The 18,714-nt window shown below is 41.5% G+C and overlaps 1 protein-coding gene across 3 annotated transcripts in view; it reads left to right on the top strand.

The window, feature by feature from the left end:
• Nucleotides 1-18,714, top strand: part of dennd1b (DENN/MADD domain containing 1B) — a 137,861-nt gene that overhangs the window by 18,614 nt on the left and 100,533 nt on the right. For all 3 annotated transcript variants that reach the window (XM_037769162.1, XM_037769161.1, XM_037769163.1), the window contains exon 3: nucleotides 10,700-10,743. In XM_037769162.1, the coding sequence (XP_037625090.1) occupies nucleotides 10,700-10,743 (44 nt within the window). The remainder of the gene's footprint in view (nucleotides 1-10,699; nucleotides 10,744-18,714) is intronic.

The following is an 18,714-nucleotide window of genomic DNA, read 5'->3' as shown; positions in this document are numbered from 1 at the left end:
AGTTTACTCAATAATCCCAACATAATTTGCGGTAAAGTTAAAGCTGATTTACCTTGTAAAGTAAGTTATATGGCTGTCAATCTGTTAATATATTTAATTGCAATTAATCGCATGATTGTCCATAGTTAATCGCGATTAATTGCACATTATTTATCTGTTCAAAATGTACCTTAAAGGGAGATTTGTCAAGTATTTAATACTCTTATCAACATGGGAGTGGATAAATACGCTTGCTTTATGCAAATGTATGTATATAATTATTATTGGAAATCAATTAACAACACAAAACAATGACAAATATTGTCCAGAAACCCTCACAGGTACTGCATTTAGCGTAAACAAATATGCTCAAATCATAACATGGCAAACTCAAGCCCAACAGGCAACAACAGCTGTCAGTGTGACAGTGTGCTGACTTGACTATGACTTGCCCCAAACTGCATGTGATTATCATAAAGTGGGCATGTCTTTAAAGAGGAGACTCGTGGGTACCCATAGAACCCATTTTCATTCACATATCTTGAGGTCAGAGGTCAAGGGACCCCTTTGAAAACGGCCATGCCAGTTTTTCCTCGCTAAAATTTAGTGTAAGTTTAGAGGGTTATTTAACCTTCTTCCTGACAAGCTAGTATGACATGGTTGGATTCCTTAGGTTTTCTAGTTTCATATGATACCAGTATCTTCACTAGCTTTAAAACTGAGCCTGATACAACCTAAAAATCGCAAGTTGCGTTAATGCGTTAAAACAAATTTGCGTTAACACGTTATTATCGCATTAACTTTGACATGCCTAGTAAGCTATAACTTATCAGTTCAGGTTATAGCCATGTCTTTTCATCTGTGTTATCTTAATAATAGAGTTATTCATTCACTGTGCATATATAGATGTTGTTTTTTGACCAAGACAGATGGTTGGACCATATGGAGAGAAGTATGTGATTACGTGAAGTAATGCTGGTTTTCAAGCCAACCAGCCAACAACCTGGAAATGTAATGGAATCATCACCATTAAGGCCTTTACACAACGGGCGCGTGACGAATAAACGACACGAAAATGCAAAATACTAGCCTGTGAATATTATATGTCTAGGGTTTTTATTGTACAAGGAATAAAACGGAAGGAGGGGATCTGGTCTGCGCCATATATATATATATATATATATATATATACAGTATACGTAGATGCTGCATTGGCCTTTGGATCCTATGTCAATGTCACCACCATAGTGGGGAGGTCAAGAAAGACTGGCCTGTAAACATATGCAGCTTCCCCGTTCACTTGTATGTGTTTACAGGCCAGTCCTGACCTCTCCAATAAGGTGGTGACGCTGATGTATCGCAGCAACGGGCTGAAGCGACTAATGCGGTATTTACGTATGTACATCTATGGTCTGCACTACCTTTGTCAAGGTTGAAAGGAGTAATAAAGGTTGCCATAGTGTTGCGGACTACGGAGCCTCCTTGTTGTCGTTTCATAAATATTGGCGCAACTCAACCGGTTCCGCACAATGTGATTGGTTGATTGCTTTTATATCGGTGCGAAAACTCATGAAAACGACCTCATTCTGAAAAAAACAATTACCCCGCTTTTTTGCCGCGTAATATTTACATTGTGTGTCAAATTAATCATGACAAAAACAACAGTTGGAAAAAATAAATTGACGTGTGAATTAATCGCAAAAAAAAAGGCCTTTAATCTGTGCTGTTGCATCAAAACTCTGCAGCCAACCCTCCTTTTCCCCTTTCTATTTGGAAATACATATCTGGGTCATATCTCCGATTTCAGGTTATATCTCCGATTTTAGGGCACGTTACTGCTTTAATTTAAGCGCTTGATTTTGTTACTCTGCAGCAGCTGAGCATCATACAGTGAAGAAAGAGTTGGAGAGTAGTCTGTCTAGGGAGATGCTGGTTTGTTTTTCTTAGCTTCGGAGGCTAACACCCCCCCAACAAACATGCTGTCTGTGTGCTGTGTTGAAGATGCAGTCATGCGAAGCCGCTGTTTGACATAATGTTGGACCAGTATGGAATCTGACTGGGAATATCAACGCTGATATGTGGTGATACACAGAGGCTGTCACAAAGGTTGCATCCATATGCTGTGCCACTCATTCGTGAAGCTGTGAAATTGGGTTGCATCCCAACTAGCCTGGAGACAGTATCGCTTTCACTTCTCTCTTTCTGCCTCTCTCTCTCTCAGCTCATCCCACTGAAGCAGTTTTCTGGGAAGACGGAACAACTAATGTGGCATTAATAGGGTCACATCATCTCCATGCAGCTCTTTCTTTCTTCTCCTTCCAGTGGCTGAGGCTGTTGTTTATCTTTTTTTCAGATGTAGCTGCTGTAGAAATGGCTTAGAAATCCCCCAGGCCAGCATCTCTCACATGTGAAGCCTGCCAGTTGATTTTTTTTGGCTGGTAAAGGAGGTTCTACCTTTAGAGGTTGTTTTCTTTTTGTATTATTCAAATTTTCAAGCATTGGAATTAAAACGCATCTTTCCTTTGCAAATTTAGACCTATTTCCAGACCTAATCTAGACCAAAGTGATGATGAATTTGCTCGTGCCTGTTATAAGAAATGATATACACTTTATAGTGTTTTGTGTTCATTTTCTGTTACAGTTAAGATCTAGATACCAATTCAATATCAAACACAAATCTGATCTGATTTAATCCGGGTAGTTTCTGACTAACCTCAGGCTTTCTGTCAGTCCCCAGTTCTCATTTGTAACAACATAGTGTGACCAATCAGTACCAGTAAACTCAAGGACCATATCATCGTTTAAGAAGTTCCTTTTCTGAAAACCCCTGCTCACTAAATCAGCATGAAATGTAATGCCATTTGCAGTGTGCAGCCTGGGACGTTGATAGGCAAAAAGGAAAAAAAAAAAAAATGTTTTAAACGTCTGTGAGTGTGTTTTCTTTCTGCTGGCCTTTGAAAGATGCCAGTTAATCTGCTTACTCCTTTAATTGTGAACGTTGAGGTTGGGCCTCCTCCCGGCCAGAATAAGGCTACTGATCCAGAAGTAAACCGATGACCACCACAGTTATTCCTTCCTTTAGGTTGTGCAACCCCCTCAGTCTTCTTTAGCCTCCCCTCCTCTCCTCCTCCTCCTCCACCGTACCCTCCCTCAGAAGAAAGAAAGCTCCTTGTTCTGACAATAGACATTTTTTACCATATGTTGGCTTGACATCTTCATCAGGTTCACAGCAGGTTACCTTAGTTAACTTTCACTCCACTGCCTGATGGGATTTTCTCCCTCTGTTTCTCCGATCGGCCCAGGCTCAAAGTCTAGACGGCCTCCGAGGCAGGGTCCTTCCAGCCCTGTGCCCACAATGACCGTATTGTGGATGCTTAGTAGCGGTAGCTTCCTCCCGTTACAGCGAACAGGCCAGTGCTAAAACAATGCTTTTGTCCGAGGGCGTGCGAGGGGGGCCTAATCCACTACATACTGTGAAATAAATCTCTCTCAGAGATGAGAGAGCGAGCAAGAGAAACGGAGTGAATGAAATCGCTGCCAAGGAGGTTAGAGTGCAGCAGTTTAACCCCTGGCCAAGAAAGAGGGAGGAGAGGAGGCAAAGGGAGCGAGAGAAAGGAGGAACAAGGAGAGGCAGGCGCTACATCCCTTCATCTCCGGAGCACGGATGGAGGAGAGGGGCTGCCGGTGGCTTTCACAGCCTCTCTTCTCACCAGAGGAGCTGCTGTTCACCATATGGGATTTGGCCTCTCTTAACAAACAGGCCCCCTATTCACTCGCAACACACATTCAGTCGTTCGTGGAATAAGGTGAAAAAAGTGCATTTTTGATGCCTTTAGAACATTGGATGGCCATGAGGGCTCTAAGTCTGTGTTTGATTCACATAGTATAGAGAATTATAAACTAGAGGCTTTCATCTAAATGTGTATTCACACTGGATTTAGGGTTAGGCTCTTTTTGTGTTTTACTGAAATCTCTCCCAGTCTTAAAGCCAGAAACGTGCATTCAGGCCGCCGTTATTGAGCTGCTAAGGTGATCCTATAGAAACAATGTGCAATGTGGGTGTATGTCAAGTTTATCATATGCATTCCCAGTAGTTTGCAAAGGCTATTTTTTATAAAGCTTCATGCCATCAAAGTAAATAAGTTGGATTCTACTTTTTTAGTTAAGTGACAAAGTGACTTGTAGTTGAATAACTTGCCGTGCAGCGCCGGGCAGTGCGAGGTTTCTGACACACTGGTGTGGTGCGCCAACTTTTTCTTTTCCAGCCAGCAGCATTAGGAATGGCATCCTCTGCCAACAGCTTCTTTTTAGCCTACTTGGAAATCCCAAGAAGCGTAGATTTATGCCAAGATGACGATGCCAGCATTTTTCATTTTTAGCCTACTTGGAAGAGCCAGTAGATTTATGCAGAGAATAGAAGAAATAAGAGATGAAGGGGTAGGCTTATGAACATATATCTTGCTAATTTATTCTGTTTAATCCCATCACATTTAATGATCCACCTGAGTAGGTAGGAAGGGAGTGGTGTGTCAGTTGAGAGACGCAGAGTTCTACCTCCCACTCTCCATCCATTCCTTTCCTCACCTCATCCTTCCTCCTCCCACTCTTTCCCTGTTGCCCCGCTCTCAGTTCCCAACACCCTTCACCTATTAACCCTCCTTTCTCCTCGCTCCCTCTCCTCCTCCGACTTTTAAAGACGGGCGTCTCAGGAATAGCCAAAACATTGATTTTTCACCACATCCACCAGCACCGCCCCCCCTCTCCCCGGTATCTGTGTCACGGCTCAGGGGCTTCCCGCACGCTGCCCCCATCGTGACTGTTGGAGGTCAGCCACGCTTGAAGCCCTCAGAGATCAATGGACATGCTACTGTACAGTAAATATTCACTCCTGAGCGTGTTATCTATCTGTAAACACACATGTACTTGTGCGGTACACAGACACTTTGCAAACAGAGACCGACGGTCACTCTTTGAGCTTTTTCGTCACATTTGCCTCACCTCCATTTCCCGGGGTGTGAATAGAGGAATCTAACTCTGGATAGGTGATTTCAATTCAATTCTCACCCACTGGATCTGTTTATACTCCACTGGGTTGAAATATGCTATAGGTTGTTTTCCCCTTGTCACTCCAGCTGCCACTGGTGTCACATCAAGTAGACTGTTTTTATACGATTTGCAACAGCTCTTTATAGATTTTGTCACCAGTAGGAAATGCAATAAACACATTTTGAATCCCTTGCATTTTTTAGATAAGTGAAGGAGAGGCTGATGCCTACTAGGGGTGGTGGAAAAATCAATACAGCGTAGTATCGCGATATTTTGTGTGGCAATATTGTATCGATACACGGACGTCAAGTATCGATCTTTTATTATAATTGAACTATTAACCTCTTAACAATCCGACCTGGCCGCTATCCTTTCTTTCAGAGGTTGTAGCCGGCTCATTCTTAAAGCTAGAGTGAAGATACTGGCATCATATGAAATTAGAAAACCTAAGGAATCCATTGGTACCATGTCCTATTAGTTTGTCATGTTAGCTTGTCGGGAAGAACGCTGTTAATGCTTCAAATTTACCCAAAATTTTGGTGAGGAAAAACTGGCATGGCCATTTTCAAAGGGGTCCCTTGACCTTTCACCTCAAGATAGGTGAATGAAAACTCTGAAATGAACATGAGCAAAAACTGTATCTTATTAGATAAAACAGATTTTGACAAACTGCATAATTTTCAGTTGAAAAAAAAAGTAATAAATCACAATATATCGCAATACTCAGCATATCACAAAATGTTTAAAATCACAATAAGATCGTATTGTGACTTAAGTATCGTGATAATATCGTAATGTGGGGGCATCTGATGAACAAAGCAATGTATCATGCTGGCAGGCCTAACAGAACACGGTTGGCAAGACAGATGTCTGAACAAATAGGTAGCAGGCAATGTAGGCAGGTGTATGAAAGAGCAGTGTTTGGTTAGTCTCAGAAAAATGTCAAATGCTACAATGCATTATTGGCATTTATTACACAGCTTTGTTGAATACTTGATTCTGATTGGTCAATCACCGCGTTCTACAGTTATTTCTTTATAGCAGACCGTTGCTATGTATAACAGACCGTTGCTATGGGTGCTGTCGGACTCTGGAGGACCATATTTGTGTCAAATTATTGATTTCTTAAGTAAGTAGCAGTGTAATAAGTGGGATAATGTACAGCTAGCGGGTCATTGTTGTGAAAGAAACCCCTTCAGGGTGATGCAAGACCCCTCCACTTTACGGCGTGTTGCTGCATCGTCCTGTCGGGGTTTATTTCACAACAATGACTGGCCCGCTGTACATTATCCCTTACTTGTCAAACCTGATTTGAGTGTCCATGAACAAGGCACTGCATTTCTACTCTTTGTAGGGATATACATTGTTATTAGCTGTATGTGGGTGTATGTGTGTGTGTGCGCTTGCATATGGCATTGCTGGTGTCCTCCAGACCCCCGTGTCTCTAACTTTGTCATTTTTTATTGTAACTGACAGCTACCATTGTCTGTTACATGCAGAAAATGTTTTATGATCTTGTGAGCAAGCCACAAAACATTCATACAATGTACTACTTGTAAAATCCACCGCCTGTGTTTTGAAAATGCAACATCCCGAAGAAAGGTCGAAATCCACAGAGGCTGCAGACAGAAATGTATTTGCTGTGCACTCATGGCTTCCAAAGCAACCAAGTAATGACACATTTTGACGACATTTAAATGGAGAAAATTACGAGCATGTCATTTGCACCTCAAATGTTTTTATGTGCTGAAAAGAAAATGGTTTAGTAGAGGCGTTTTTGCATATGGAACAGTTGACAGTTGCAGTATTCAGAAATGAAATGTATTTTTTTTGGTCAGTGCCATGGAGCTCTAGTGTGTGTGTGTGTGTTTTTCAAGGAGGGGAGGGTGGATTAACCGGTGGAGGATCTGTCATGGTGACATTTGTGTCCCCCGGCGGAACAGCAGGGGTCCTCTTCACCTCTGTAACCTTCAACTTTCAGCCTTAACCCCCTTCAGGCCCCCTCTTGCGTCCACCACACGCCCAGCACGTCCGAAGGGAGGGGTATACGAACGCAAAAGAGTGGAAAAAAAGAGAGAGGGGGTGCAGAAGTGAAGAGGACAGAGAGCTGCAGGGGAGGGCGGGATGAAGAGCAAGAAAGGTTGTGGAAGAAATAGGAAAAAAATGAGGCAAGCATGGGAAGAAGGACCGTAAATGAGGCCTAAGAGGGGGGGAAAAACAAGAGGAATGGATAGTGGAAAAAAAAGAAGCAAGAGGCAAAGTGATTGGCAGAGAAATGTGGAGATGGAGCAGAACAGAAACAATAAGAGTCTGTTGGATGGAAAGGAAAGGATGCAGAGGAAAGAGGAGATATGAATGATAAAGGAAGGTGTTTGGTAGTGCTCTGAAGTTCTCACACGTCCTCAGTGTGTTGTTACAGCTCACTGTTTTCTGCCTCCTTTACTCTCTCTTTCTCTCTCTCTCTACACCACTCTCACTCTGTGTGACTCAATACTTGAGTACACAAAATGTTTTTGGAAAAGGAGTGGCGATTTCAAATCCATTTAGTCATGGGGCATGATCTTGTATCGGTCGACTCTTTCATACCGGGTATACAAGCCCCCAAAGAACGACGTTTTGTTTTATAATTTTTGTTCATCTTGCCAAAAAGTTATCCCAGCCAAAACTGAAGTTATTTTGTTACTTGGTTTTACAGTCAAAGTACAACATCTTTTGGGATAATTGATTTTAAGATTTTCATCTATTATTTTTTTCTATTGTTCCTCTAATCAATTTATCAACATTTGTTAACACTGCACTAAAGTCCCTCCTTCCCTCCACCTTTTTCTCCGCTTTTATTTTGTATGTTTTGTCTCACCATGTCAGAAAATCTGAGTAGTAAATACTTTATTAGAGCAGCTACACTTAAAGCTGCAGCCGGGAACTTTGAGCAAATATGATATTTATTTTTATAAAACTGTCACTATATCCTGACAGTAGTACATGCGACAGATAATCTGTGAGAAAACCATGTTCCTCTGCCTCTTCCTATTGCTCCTAATGCTCCTAATGTAACCATGTTGAAAACAGTTGAGCCAAACTTTCTAATTTTACAGCTAAACAGTACACTACAAGATGATTCTGAAAACATTTGAGGTGAGAAATAGACATTACAGTAACAGAGTATTGGTTCATATTTGATCAGCGCTGCCTAGTTTGACCGTTTGATCAGAGTTCACAAGTTTTGTGAGCAGTGATTGACAGCTGCTCAGAGACGGCAAGCTTCAGCTCAGCTCTGATTGGTTGTTTTCCATCGACACTGTGAAATCTTGCAGATGCCATTAGGAGCACCGGAGGACACCGAGGCACATTATTTTTAATTAGATTATCTGTCTCATGCACTACTGTCAGCATATAGTGACCGTTTTATAAAAATAACTTTTTTTTTTTTATCATATTTGCTCAAAGTTACCAGCTTTAAATGTGCGGCGTTCAGCTGTTCAGCATACTGTAATCGCTGATACAAGAGATAAATTAAAGACTAGAGGTAACTGTGTGCTACCACCTGTGCTTTTCCTGCTTGACAAGTCAAAATATGTGCTATGAAAAAGGTCTATTGTGTTTCAGCCGCTATCAGAACTTGATCTTGACTTCAGTAACACTCCTCTTGTCTGTATTGTCAACATAGAGGCCCATTGTGTCAGCCATGAACATGGACACTGACACAGTTTGCAGTCTTTGCAGTGCTCTTGAAGCTCCCCATATTTCCATACCTGTGTACACCTGGCCAATCACTGCGTAAAGTAGGCATGGGTGACAAAAGTTCCAAACACTGGACCCCCCCTGCCCTCTTCTCTTCCTGTCCCTTTTCTTCCGTCCTGTATCACACTCCAGCAGCAGTTCCCATCCTCTCACCCAGTAAATCAGCATAAAATAGCCCTAACTGTGGCAGATCATAGGGTAGGCAGAAGGGGGGGGTGGCGGTCGGAGTTGGTGTGTAGAGCTTTGAGCTCGGCTGCTTTTTTTCCGTGCCGCTCTTTTCAAGATGGGGCCCATGAAATTATCCAACAGGATTATGTAAGGCATGATGGATTCTGCTGCGTCCCGTCATCCGTTTGTCCATTGTGTGCCGCTCTCTCCCAGGCAGCCTGGTGTGTTAGCCATGAAGCTATACTCCACACATTGTGTGTTATTGCATGTCCTCTTTACTAAGGTAGGGGTCCTCTCCTCTGGCTTCATAAATGTCTACATTAATCTTTTTGGACATATGCGTAGGGCAGGATCATACCCAAATTTAGCCTGTGTTAAAATGGTCATGTATCTTTCAATTAACCTGTTATACCTGTTGAACTCGCAGTTATTCTGAAGGTTTGGTGCCTCCAGATTCACTCTCTCAGCCAGCGTTGTTTAGACAGAGGTAGACAGGGGGTGTGTTCATGAGCCTGTTGGTCTTTTGTACGTCCATGACAGTGAACCTGGCATGCGTGAGCTCGTCTCTTCAAACTCTCGCTGTTCCTGCCGAGGTCACAGGGTGACCTTGAAGCCGTGGAAGCCATGTTTACCAGAGACCCCTGTGTTCAGGCTATGGCTCGGCGGCTGCTTCCTTTCAACCACATGGTAGAAGCCTGCGAGAAGCCAGGTCTCATGTTTTGGTTTGGAAGCTTTAAGAGAGCTGCAAACACACGTTGCAAGAGTGACACTAAGGCGCCAGTAGGCTGGCTGCTTATTACGAAGAATTAAATGGGTATTTTGTGCAGTTTGGTATATTAGTCCTGTTGCCTATCAAACTATCAGTAAGAGAATAATGCCAATGTATTTCTTGTACTTTACGCCTTTACTATTTATATAAAACATTAATCTGTTATACATTCTGAATGTCGTTGGAGCACACTCTTTAAACAAGAATGACCATTCTAGGTTATCTGCAACTTAATGATTATTTTAGTGGTGATTAATCAGCTCTCTTTTTGATTAATCAATTAGTATGTAGTTTATAAAATGTCAAAAAGAATGAGAAATGCCCATCACAGCTTACCAAAGCAAAAAAGATGTCTTATTTAGTCTGATCAGCAGCTTAAAGTCCCAAAGTATTCCATTTATAATGGCATTTTTGAAGGTTTATAAACCCAGCTAATATTCTGTATATAGCTTAACTGTTAATTGACAAAATCAGAATTGGTTAATTTCCTGTCGGTCTGAAAATCATATAACAATCAACAATGTTACAGTATTTACTGGAGAGAAACTAAATCACAATCCCCCCCGTTATAATGACGAACCTTTTATCTTAGGTTTTACATCCCTCCAGCAAACAGCCAGGCTTGTATCAATGTAGGAATAATTAAGCAAATAAACTAGAGTATGTGTTGCTGCGACTTTCTTAAACGTGCATGATTTGGTGAATAATATAAGCTATCATATCTACACTGAGAATATAGATTAGCATATTTACAGCACATACCGCCTAGACACACTCTCTCTCTCTCTCTTGTCTTTCACTGTGCGCTGCTCTGTATGTGTGTGTGTGTGTAAGTGAGTATATAAGTGTACGTGTGAGTGTGTGTGTGCGTGCATAGACTCGCAGCAGCCACCCTTGCCCCCACCCCTCTCATTAATATGTATGTGTTCTGAGGCAGCTAGCGAAGACGGTGTGTTTCTCACCCGCTGATTAATGCTGTCTGTCAATTACCTCTAGATCCAACCGTGCTGTGGAGCTTCCCCCAGGACCACACCGACCAGGTTGGAACACACTCTGCTTTTTCATTCTTTTCTCACTCTCTTCCTCTCCCTCTCTCTCTCTCATTCGTTCACCGTTACAGACAACCTCTACCTCCTCCTCCTCCTCTCCCATCTCCCTTCCTTGCCTAATGCCCTCACTCACCCTGCCATCCCGTGGTAACCTCCCCCCCACACCTATCACCACCACCACCACCACTCTCCTCCTCATCCCTATCAGCGCTTCCTCTCCTTCTCTCCTCCTCCTCCTCCTCCTCCTCTGTCTCTCTCTGTCTCATTGTACGTCTGTTGCTGGTAATGAAAAGCAGTGAGCAGGTCTTCAATAACCGACGAATCAGTAATTATCATGCAACCGTGACAGGAATGCACACCTCTGTTATCCCCTCTTTCTCTTTCTCTCTCTCTCTCTCTCTCTGTTTGTATCTCTTGCTTTCTCTCTCATTGTGCTTCTGCGTCTGCTTCCCATTGTTTCACATTTATAGCATTATCGGGTTCATTTTCAATCTGAAAGCAAAATCTGCAGCTGTTTTGCAATACTTTTTGGAACACCATGTTCTTCCCAAACCAGTCAGTGGTAAGTATTGCAGGGTTACATCCACACCTCAGTGTCTCCCACTAGTCTGTCTTATTGAAGAATCACATTTTTTGACGAGGACATGGTTTAAAGGATGATTCCAGTGCATTACAACTGGGCTCTTATTTGTGTATATTTGGTTATCATGTGGTTCTATTGATTATAAATTAGCATTATACTCATCAAAGAAGTAGCTGAGACCTGTGAAATATTGTTGCAAGAAACACAAGCAGACTGACGATCACAGGTTGTAAACAAAAAGCCAGATTATCAAAACCATTTTATTTGGAGATGAAACTGAAAGTAAGTCTACCCAAACGTTCTGCTATATTCCCTTATTATGCGTGTGTGCACAACTAAGTACAGTAGGTCAAAGTGTAATCAGGAAGTATGTCTATTTACAACTTCTAGTTTGGGTAATATTTTTCGATTCGCCTTTGTTTTTCTCGAGGGATGCACACGGATTCAATTTGGCAGACTGCTATCAAGGCCAATACTGGCTTATTAAGCAGATCGGGTATCAGCCATGAAATGACCGATCCACATTAAATACAGTTTCTATGATAAGTGCAGTTAATAAGAGAAGTAAGATAAGTAAAATTCAGTGCCAAATCCCTGGCCTCCTGTTACCTTGCATAAAAATTAATCCAATAAGTTTCCACACATTGAGGTTTACTGATTTTTAAATTTTAAGAAAAAGAGAGCACTGGTGTCGGTTCAGTTTTGGTTGAAACCCTCAGTTAGTAGTATTGAAATTATTATCCGGAGATAAAGTTAGATTGGTGCATCCCTAGTGATCTTTTCCTGGAGGTTTGTTTCACCAGTCTGTTGTCTATGTGCTTATTAAATGTTTATTTCCCCATCCAATGTCACTTCAGTTAACTTGCGATGTTATTGCTAACGATAGAAATGATGCCCAAAACTATGTAAATTGTCTTAAACTCAAATTATCCATCAAGACGATCACAAATCGTATCAGCTGTCTCAGGGGGACAATGTGCACACACATATGCAAAAAGATCTTTTGAATAATTTAAATTGAATTGATATCCCTTTTGTTTAAAAGCCTTGCTCTTTACCCTTAGAAAAATACACCACCTCAGCAGGGCGTCTTTGTTATTTCTCTCTGGCTTCACCTTCAAAGACGCACAGTCTAGATCCAACTTGATCAAAACAATCACACAGTCTGTAATAATATGCGTATTAATCTTTGCGCTGTGCACATCACTCTGTAAGGTAGATTAGTTTGACTCGTTCTCCTGTTGTTGCTCCAACATGTGATGACTCCTGCTCTCTGCTGCAGTGTGTGTTGGATTTTTAAGTATTGTGATTCAATATTATGATTTATTGCGATTTTTGTTACCTTTTTTAACACCAGACTATGGGGAAAAGTTGATTCATACACTTCTAGGGACTTTTACTTCGGAAAATATCTAAATTAATACAGTAAAATGTTTGATTTTCAGCATGTATGTAGTCAGAGATGTCCTGACTATTGAAATTACAAGAATACAGACATTTCCTTCACAAATTAGTGGTATTTTCTATTTAATTTATAAGGGACATGTAATGTTTTATACTTCTGGTGAACACAATCCAATCAATCTTATTTCCATATATGTATTTTGTATGCACAGTTCCCTTTGTTAACACCTTATTTTCAAAAAAACGGACGTAGTCACACGTGTCTATATTTTTTATACATCCATGGTCAGCTCCATCAGGGCTGTTTGACTGCATTTAACATAAATGTCAGTATATGGGTGCTCTACAGTTGTAGCGTTGGCTAATTTGACCACGAAGATGCAAGTAACGGCTGGCTTGATCGCATGTTACCACAATACGATAACGTTTCCTGTCCATGACAGAGTTAGCATGCAGCTTTGGCCGTGATGTCTAGCTCTGCTTTTTCTCGCAATGTGTGAAACCCAAAGTGTTTACACACTTTACTGTGTGTGTAGTGTTTACCACGTTGGATTTAAATGTGAGGGTGCAGGTCGTATTCACGAGGACACTCCGCCGTTTTCTGCTCTGTCTCATCTACCGGTTTCTGCTCACTACGGCCGGCTATACTCTTTGTTTTGAGTGATGGATACAGAACGGATATGACATATATATATATATATCACATTACTCTGACTACAACAATAAAACTCACTTCTACCTCCGCATTGACTCAGATGAAGCAAATATATTGATTATGGCATTAAAAAAATGATTTCAGGGGCGCCACTGTAGCTCAATTAGTAGAGCGGGCACCCCATGTACCAAGGCTGAGTCCTTACCGCAGCGGCCCAGGGTTCAAATCCATCCTGTGGCCCTTTGCTACATGTCAACCCCTCTCTCTCCCCCTTTCATAACTATATCTCTCTCACTATCAATAAAGGTGTTAAAAAGCCCCCAAAAAATAATCTTTAAAAAATGTATTTCAAAATTGTAAAAAAAAAAAAAAATCGCAATACATTGTGTAGGTGAATTGATTGTTTTCCCACCAGTAGCAGTTAGTTAGTCTAAGAATGAGAGAAGACAGGAAAAAAAGGAGACATGCAACATATTGTTTCTGTTCCCAAAGTGGCCACAGCACAAAACAGGTCCTGGAGCAATTTGCTGGACAGATGACTGCAGCAGCCCGTCGATAAGCTGAAGGGAAAAAATGGACATCTAGAATAGAGAGAAGGACAACAATATGTGCGTAGGCTAACTATCTCTCAACACAGCAGCCAAGCCAGTGCTTTTAAACAGCTCTCCTGCCTCTCTGATCCACTTTGAGGAATAAACGGGCTTGTAGAAAGATGCTCCAGGCGATGTCTGCCTGCCCCACAAGAACCAGAGCACGCAATCAGAGTAAGAGGTAGAGGGAGTGAGGGAACCAGAGTGTGAGCAAGAAATTACAGACTGTGCAGAGGTAGGCACAGGAAGTGATGGAAAAGGAGTAAAAAAGAGCAGCTGAACCCAGGAGAGATGAAAAAAAATAGTGTAAACATAGTGTATGTGTTGTGCCTCATCCTTCCTCTCCGACATGTCTCTGTTTTTTAGCCCCCCCACAACCTTACTTTTCTTTCATTCAGTTGTCGACCAGATCGTTTGTGTGGATAAGATGGCCCTTAAGATGGCTAGTTAGCGTGCTGTGTACAGAGGGATTGGCCCTTTCCCCCGTATACATAAAGGCTGTATTCACGGGCCTCATTACCAGGATTAGGGTTCCTTTCCTCTTTTGTGGGGCTGAAGGCTGGAGTCCTCTGTAGCCACGGTCTACGTCTCTTTCTGTGGCCCGAGCTGGCCAGCATATGGCAGCAGCAGCCAACAGTCTCCGCAGAGGGGCTCAGAGCTCAGAGCAAGGCCTCCTTTTGTTTAGGCCGTTATTGTTGCTCAGCGTAATGACATTTGTAGGCCGTAGGATCGGGGTGGAGGGGTTAGTCTACCCCAGGGGAGAGGGGGGGGGGAGAGAGGGATGGAAGGAGGGGGGGAGGCAAAAGACATGCAGACAGACAGGAGTGTGGATTATGGAAATATGAATTGATTTTTTTCTGTTCTGTGGTAGAATAGAAAGCTCAAAGGAGAACAGACTGCAGGCTGGCTGGCACGCCGGGGTGGTGCTGGGGAAATATGAAGTGAGAGGCGCTTGCTCCCTCTTTCTCTCTCTCTCTCTCCCTCTCTCTCTCTCTCTCCTTTCTTTTTCTTTTTCCCTCCTGCTCCCCCTATTCCTCCCTCAGCCCCTGAGACTCTTGATGCCCTGGTCATCCACAGATGCCACTTGGATAGAAAGGAGAGATGGAGAGATGGAAGAGATGGAGAGAGAGAGAGAGAGAGAAAGAGAGAGAGAGGGAGGGCAAGAGAGAGGTGGCTAAAGCATATATTTGAATCGCAAGAAGGCTTTTTTTTGCAAATGAAGCAGACAGATGGAAATCTGTCCGTTTCCTCTCAGATCTCATCCCAAAGTTGTGGAAAAAACACAGCAGACAGAACACACACACACACACATGCTGTCACACACACACATAGAGAAAACGGATCTGCCAGTTAGTTGTAGCTAACCACAGTTTGGTGTATAGAGGGCCCACTCCTCTGTAGAGAACAGAGGATAATATGATAAACACTCAGCAAGTTCCACAAACAGACGACCATTTGAAAACTTAAAGAGACTGCGAGCAACTCCGCAGTATTTCAAAACGTGAAGTTACTCACACAGATACACCCCTCTGCGAATTGCTCGTACTTCCTTGCCCAACACTGCAGGCAAAAACATATTTTTAATGTTGATAGACTCCAACACTAACATTATGTTTATGTGTTTGATTATCTTTTTTATACACATATGTGTGTTTGTCTTTCTGTTCATTTATTTAGTTAGCTTTGGACTGTCATGATGTCATTACCATACACTTAACTCTCCCAGCTGTCAGCCAACCATAGAATAAAGGGCTTAACAAACAAGTTAAACTAACAAGCCTAAAGTCAATTATTGAACTATGGCTGTCAATCGATTAAAATATTGAATCACATGATTGTCCATAGTTTATCGCGATTGATCGATTGCTTTTTTTATCTGTTCAAAATGTACCTTAAAGGGATATTTGTCAAGTATTTACTACTCTTATCAACATAGGAGTTTGCAAATATGCTTGCTTTATGCAAATGTATGTATATATCTATTATTGGAGATTAATTAACAACTCAAAATATCTGGTATCGATGCATCCCTACAATTTGGTGCAAAACAAGGAGCCTAGAGAAAAGCTTCAATGCAGTTAGTAAAATATGAAATTGTAAAATAAAGTACTAGCTAAATTTAGCTGTTAATGTCGAATTCCTCAGTTTTTTGGACGATTAACAGGTGACCCCTCCCCCAGGTTTCCCCTCAACCCATGTCTTGCGCTCTCATTGGCTGTAGCTTCCCGACAGACTCCTGACAGGTCCATGCTTCTGTGGACCCCAAGAAGACTAGCTGTGCTTTCGAGCCCAGCTAATGGAGATCCTATAATAAACTAAACTAAACTGCGATGCATCAGCGTAAATGACAACAAAACATAGAAGCATAGTTTTCTCTCTTCATTCAGCCTAGGTGCTGTGAAAAAACACTTATTGTGGAAGGGAAAACACAGATTTATTATGAATTGCATTCACATTTTGGCAACTTCCACAATATTCCGCATTTGACAGATGATTTAATTTTTAGTATATATTTCCGTGATTCCGTCCGTGTTTTCTGCATCACGGAAATCATAGGGTCCTATGATTAGACATGATTTATTTACAGGCACATTTTTGTCATATTCATAGGTGCTTGTAATGGTGAAAGTAACAAATAAACTATAGACAAAGTATACAAAGGTGCCACCTCAAATTCAACAAATTATATAAAGCATCTTTGGGAAAAAAGAGATAAGAATGGAAATACCGTAGGGGGTGTGGCTGCAAGCCTGGGAAACTCAGTGTACTTCTACATATTCCCTTATCTGGAGAGAGATGTGTTGAGAATAATCTGTTTGTTTGGTTTTTTTTTGTTTGCTTTTATAACTCCTAAGCAGAAATCCGTATTAACGGGGACACAGAGTTCCAGCTGGTGGGACTGTGGATCAACATTGGTTGACCATGGCCACATATTTTGGTATTTTGGACATATAATGTTAAGGATACTGTGTTTAAGTACTGACATTTTGTTTCTCTATATATTTTGGAGATATACCTAAAGGTTTGTGTGATACCTACCTTCTGAGGATCCTTGTGGCTGCAAGTAAAAGAAAAACATTTCCAAAACTCCCCCAATTGCTCACCTTTTCATAGTCACCTACATTATCTATGCTCCATGGAAATGGATGAAATGAGATTATTACTCTCAGGAAATAGACACTGATTACTCCACGTCCTGCTCGCACTCCATCTCCTTTTTAGTGTTTTTTCTTTTAACACACATTCCTCATCCCTATCTCTCTCTATTGTGCTTTCTTGCACATTCTTTCTTTACAGTTTAGAGTAAGCTCTCCCACAGTTTACGTGCATACCATACACGTACATGTGCTCAAACACAGGGAGATAACATTTTGTTTGCTTTCTTGGCATATCGTCATCATGCGTCATTCTGGTTCAGCCTCTTGGTGCTCCTGTTAATCTTTTCCTTATTTTTCACTCTCTGTCTCCAGTCCTGTCCTTTTCTTTCTCCACCTTCACAACTGTCTGTTGTTGTTGTTTTTTTCTCACAGTATCCCTCCATCCCCTCTGTCCCACTGTACGTCTTGCTCGCTGCCGGTTCATCAACCTTCTCATTTCCAAACACCTTATCTCATATTTCCCCTCTAAAGACACTGTTGCAGGAAATTGCAAATTACGCATTAACCGCCAGCCTGGTTGCAGCAAAAATATCCAGAGAGAAATAAAGGAAATATTGAATAATGAATAGATTTTACTCTCAGCGATGAACTAAAGTTGATGTTAACTCTCTATGGCCATTCCACACATTTTAATAGGGAACCTTTGATCTTCATGCTGCATACTGTATGGAGTTGACTGTATAACATGCTGTTTTTCATTTATACCAAAGCTACAGTAGGTATGATTTGATCCTAAAAGGAAATCTATGCTTTGATACAGACATATAAGTTGCTATGTATAATCAATTTGTGATATTTTTACTCTTCCCTTCGACATGAGCAATTTTGTTGTGACTTCCTGCATTTCCTAGTAGGCCTTTTTATGAGCTTGTTGCATTTGGAACATGTAGGTGGTGAAGAGAAAGAGAAAGAGTGACTCACACAGACCTTATTTAAAGCATATCATGTGTTGAGGCTACATTGCATTTTGGACTAATTAGCTGAGGTGGTATCTCTGCTTTTTCGATGATGGAGGTTTCCTTGTTTAATGCTCACAATTTGGTGCAAAATACGAAGCCTAGAAAAAAGCTCCTGCCCTTTGGTTCAGTTGGACTGACACCAATACCTGATGTGTACAGCAGATGTTTTAGTTTGTAAAAATATTTCCTTGTATCACATTTCATTGTCGGAGAGCGGCCAGTGTCTTAACTTAACCTCTCGAGGCCCAACTGCCCGCTGGCGACCCGCTTAAGTTTAGTTCTAAGCGGCTTGGCATCAATCATGAAGATATGAATGTTTAAACTTTTGTCAATATGGACATGTTATACATGGTTAGATCGTTTAGATTCTCCACAATTTCATCGTTCAGTTTATTTTACGGAAACCAGGAGCACTAAAGCACAATTCATTCAGATTGGTATGGTAAACAAGAGAGATGCAAAAAAAAGTGGTGACTCCCTACTTTTGAAGCATTCATAAAGTCTGATTGTTTATATTCCTTTAATTCATGAAGGTCCACCGATCAAAAGAATCAACGAGGTTTTCCAAATTGTTCCAAGTTGTGAATATTGTCATGTGAAAACCATTGCTAAC

Source organism: Sebastes umbrosus, chromosome 5 (assembly GCF_015220745.1).
Source record: "Sebastes umbrosus isolate fSebUmb1 chromosome 5, fSebUmb1.pri, whole genome shotgun sequence".
Taxonomy (NCBI): Eukaryota; Metazoa; Chordata; class Actinopteri; order Perciformes; family Sebastidae; genus Sebastes; species Sebastes umbrosus.
Note: the sequence above shows the minus strand (reverse complement) of the source record. Positions and strands in the feature narration are given on the sequence as shown.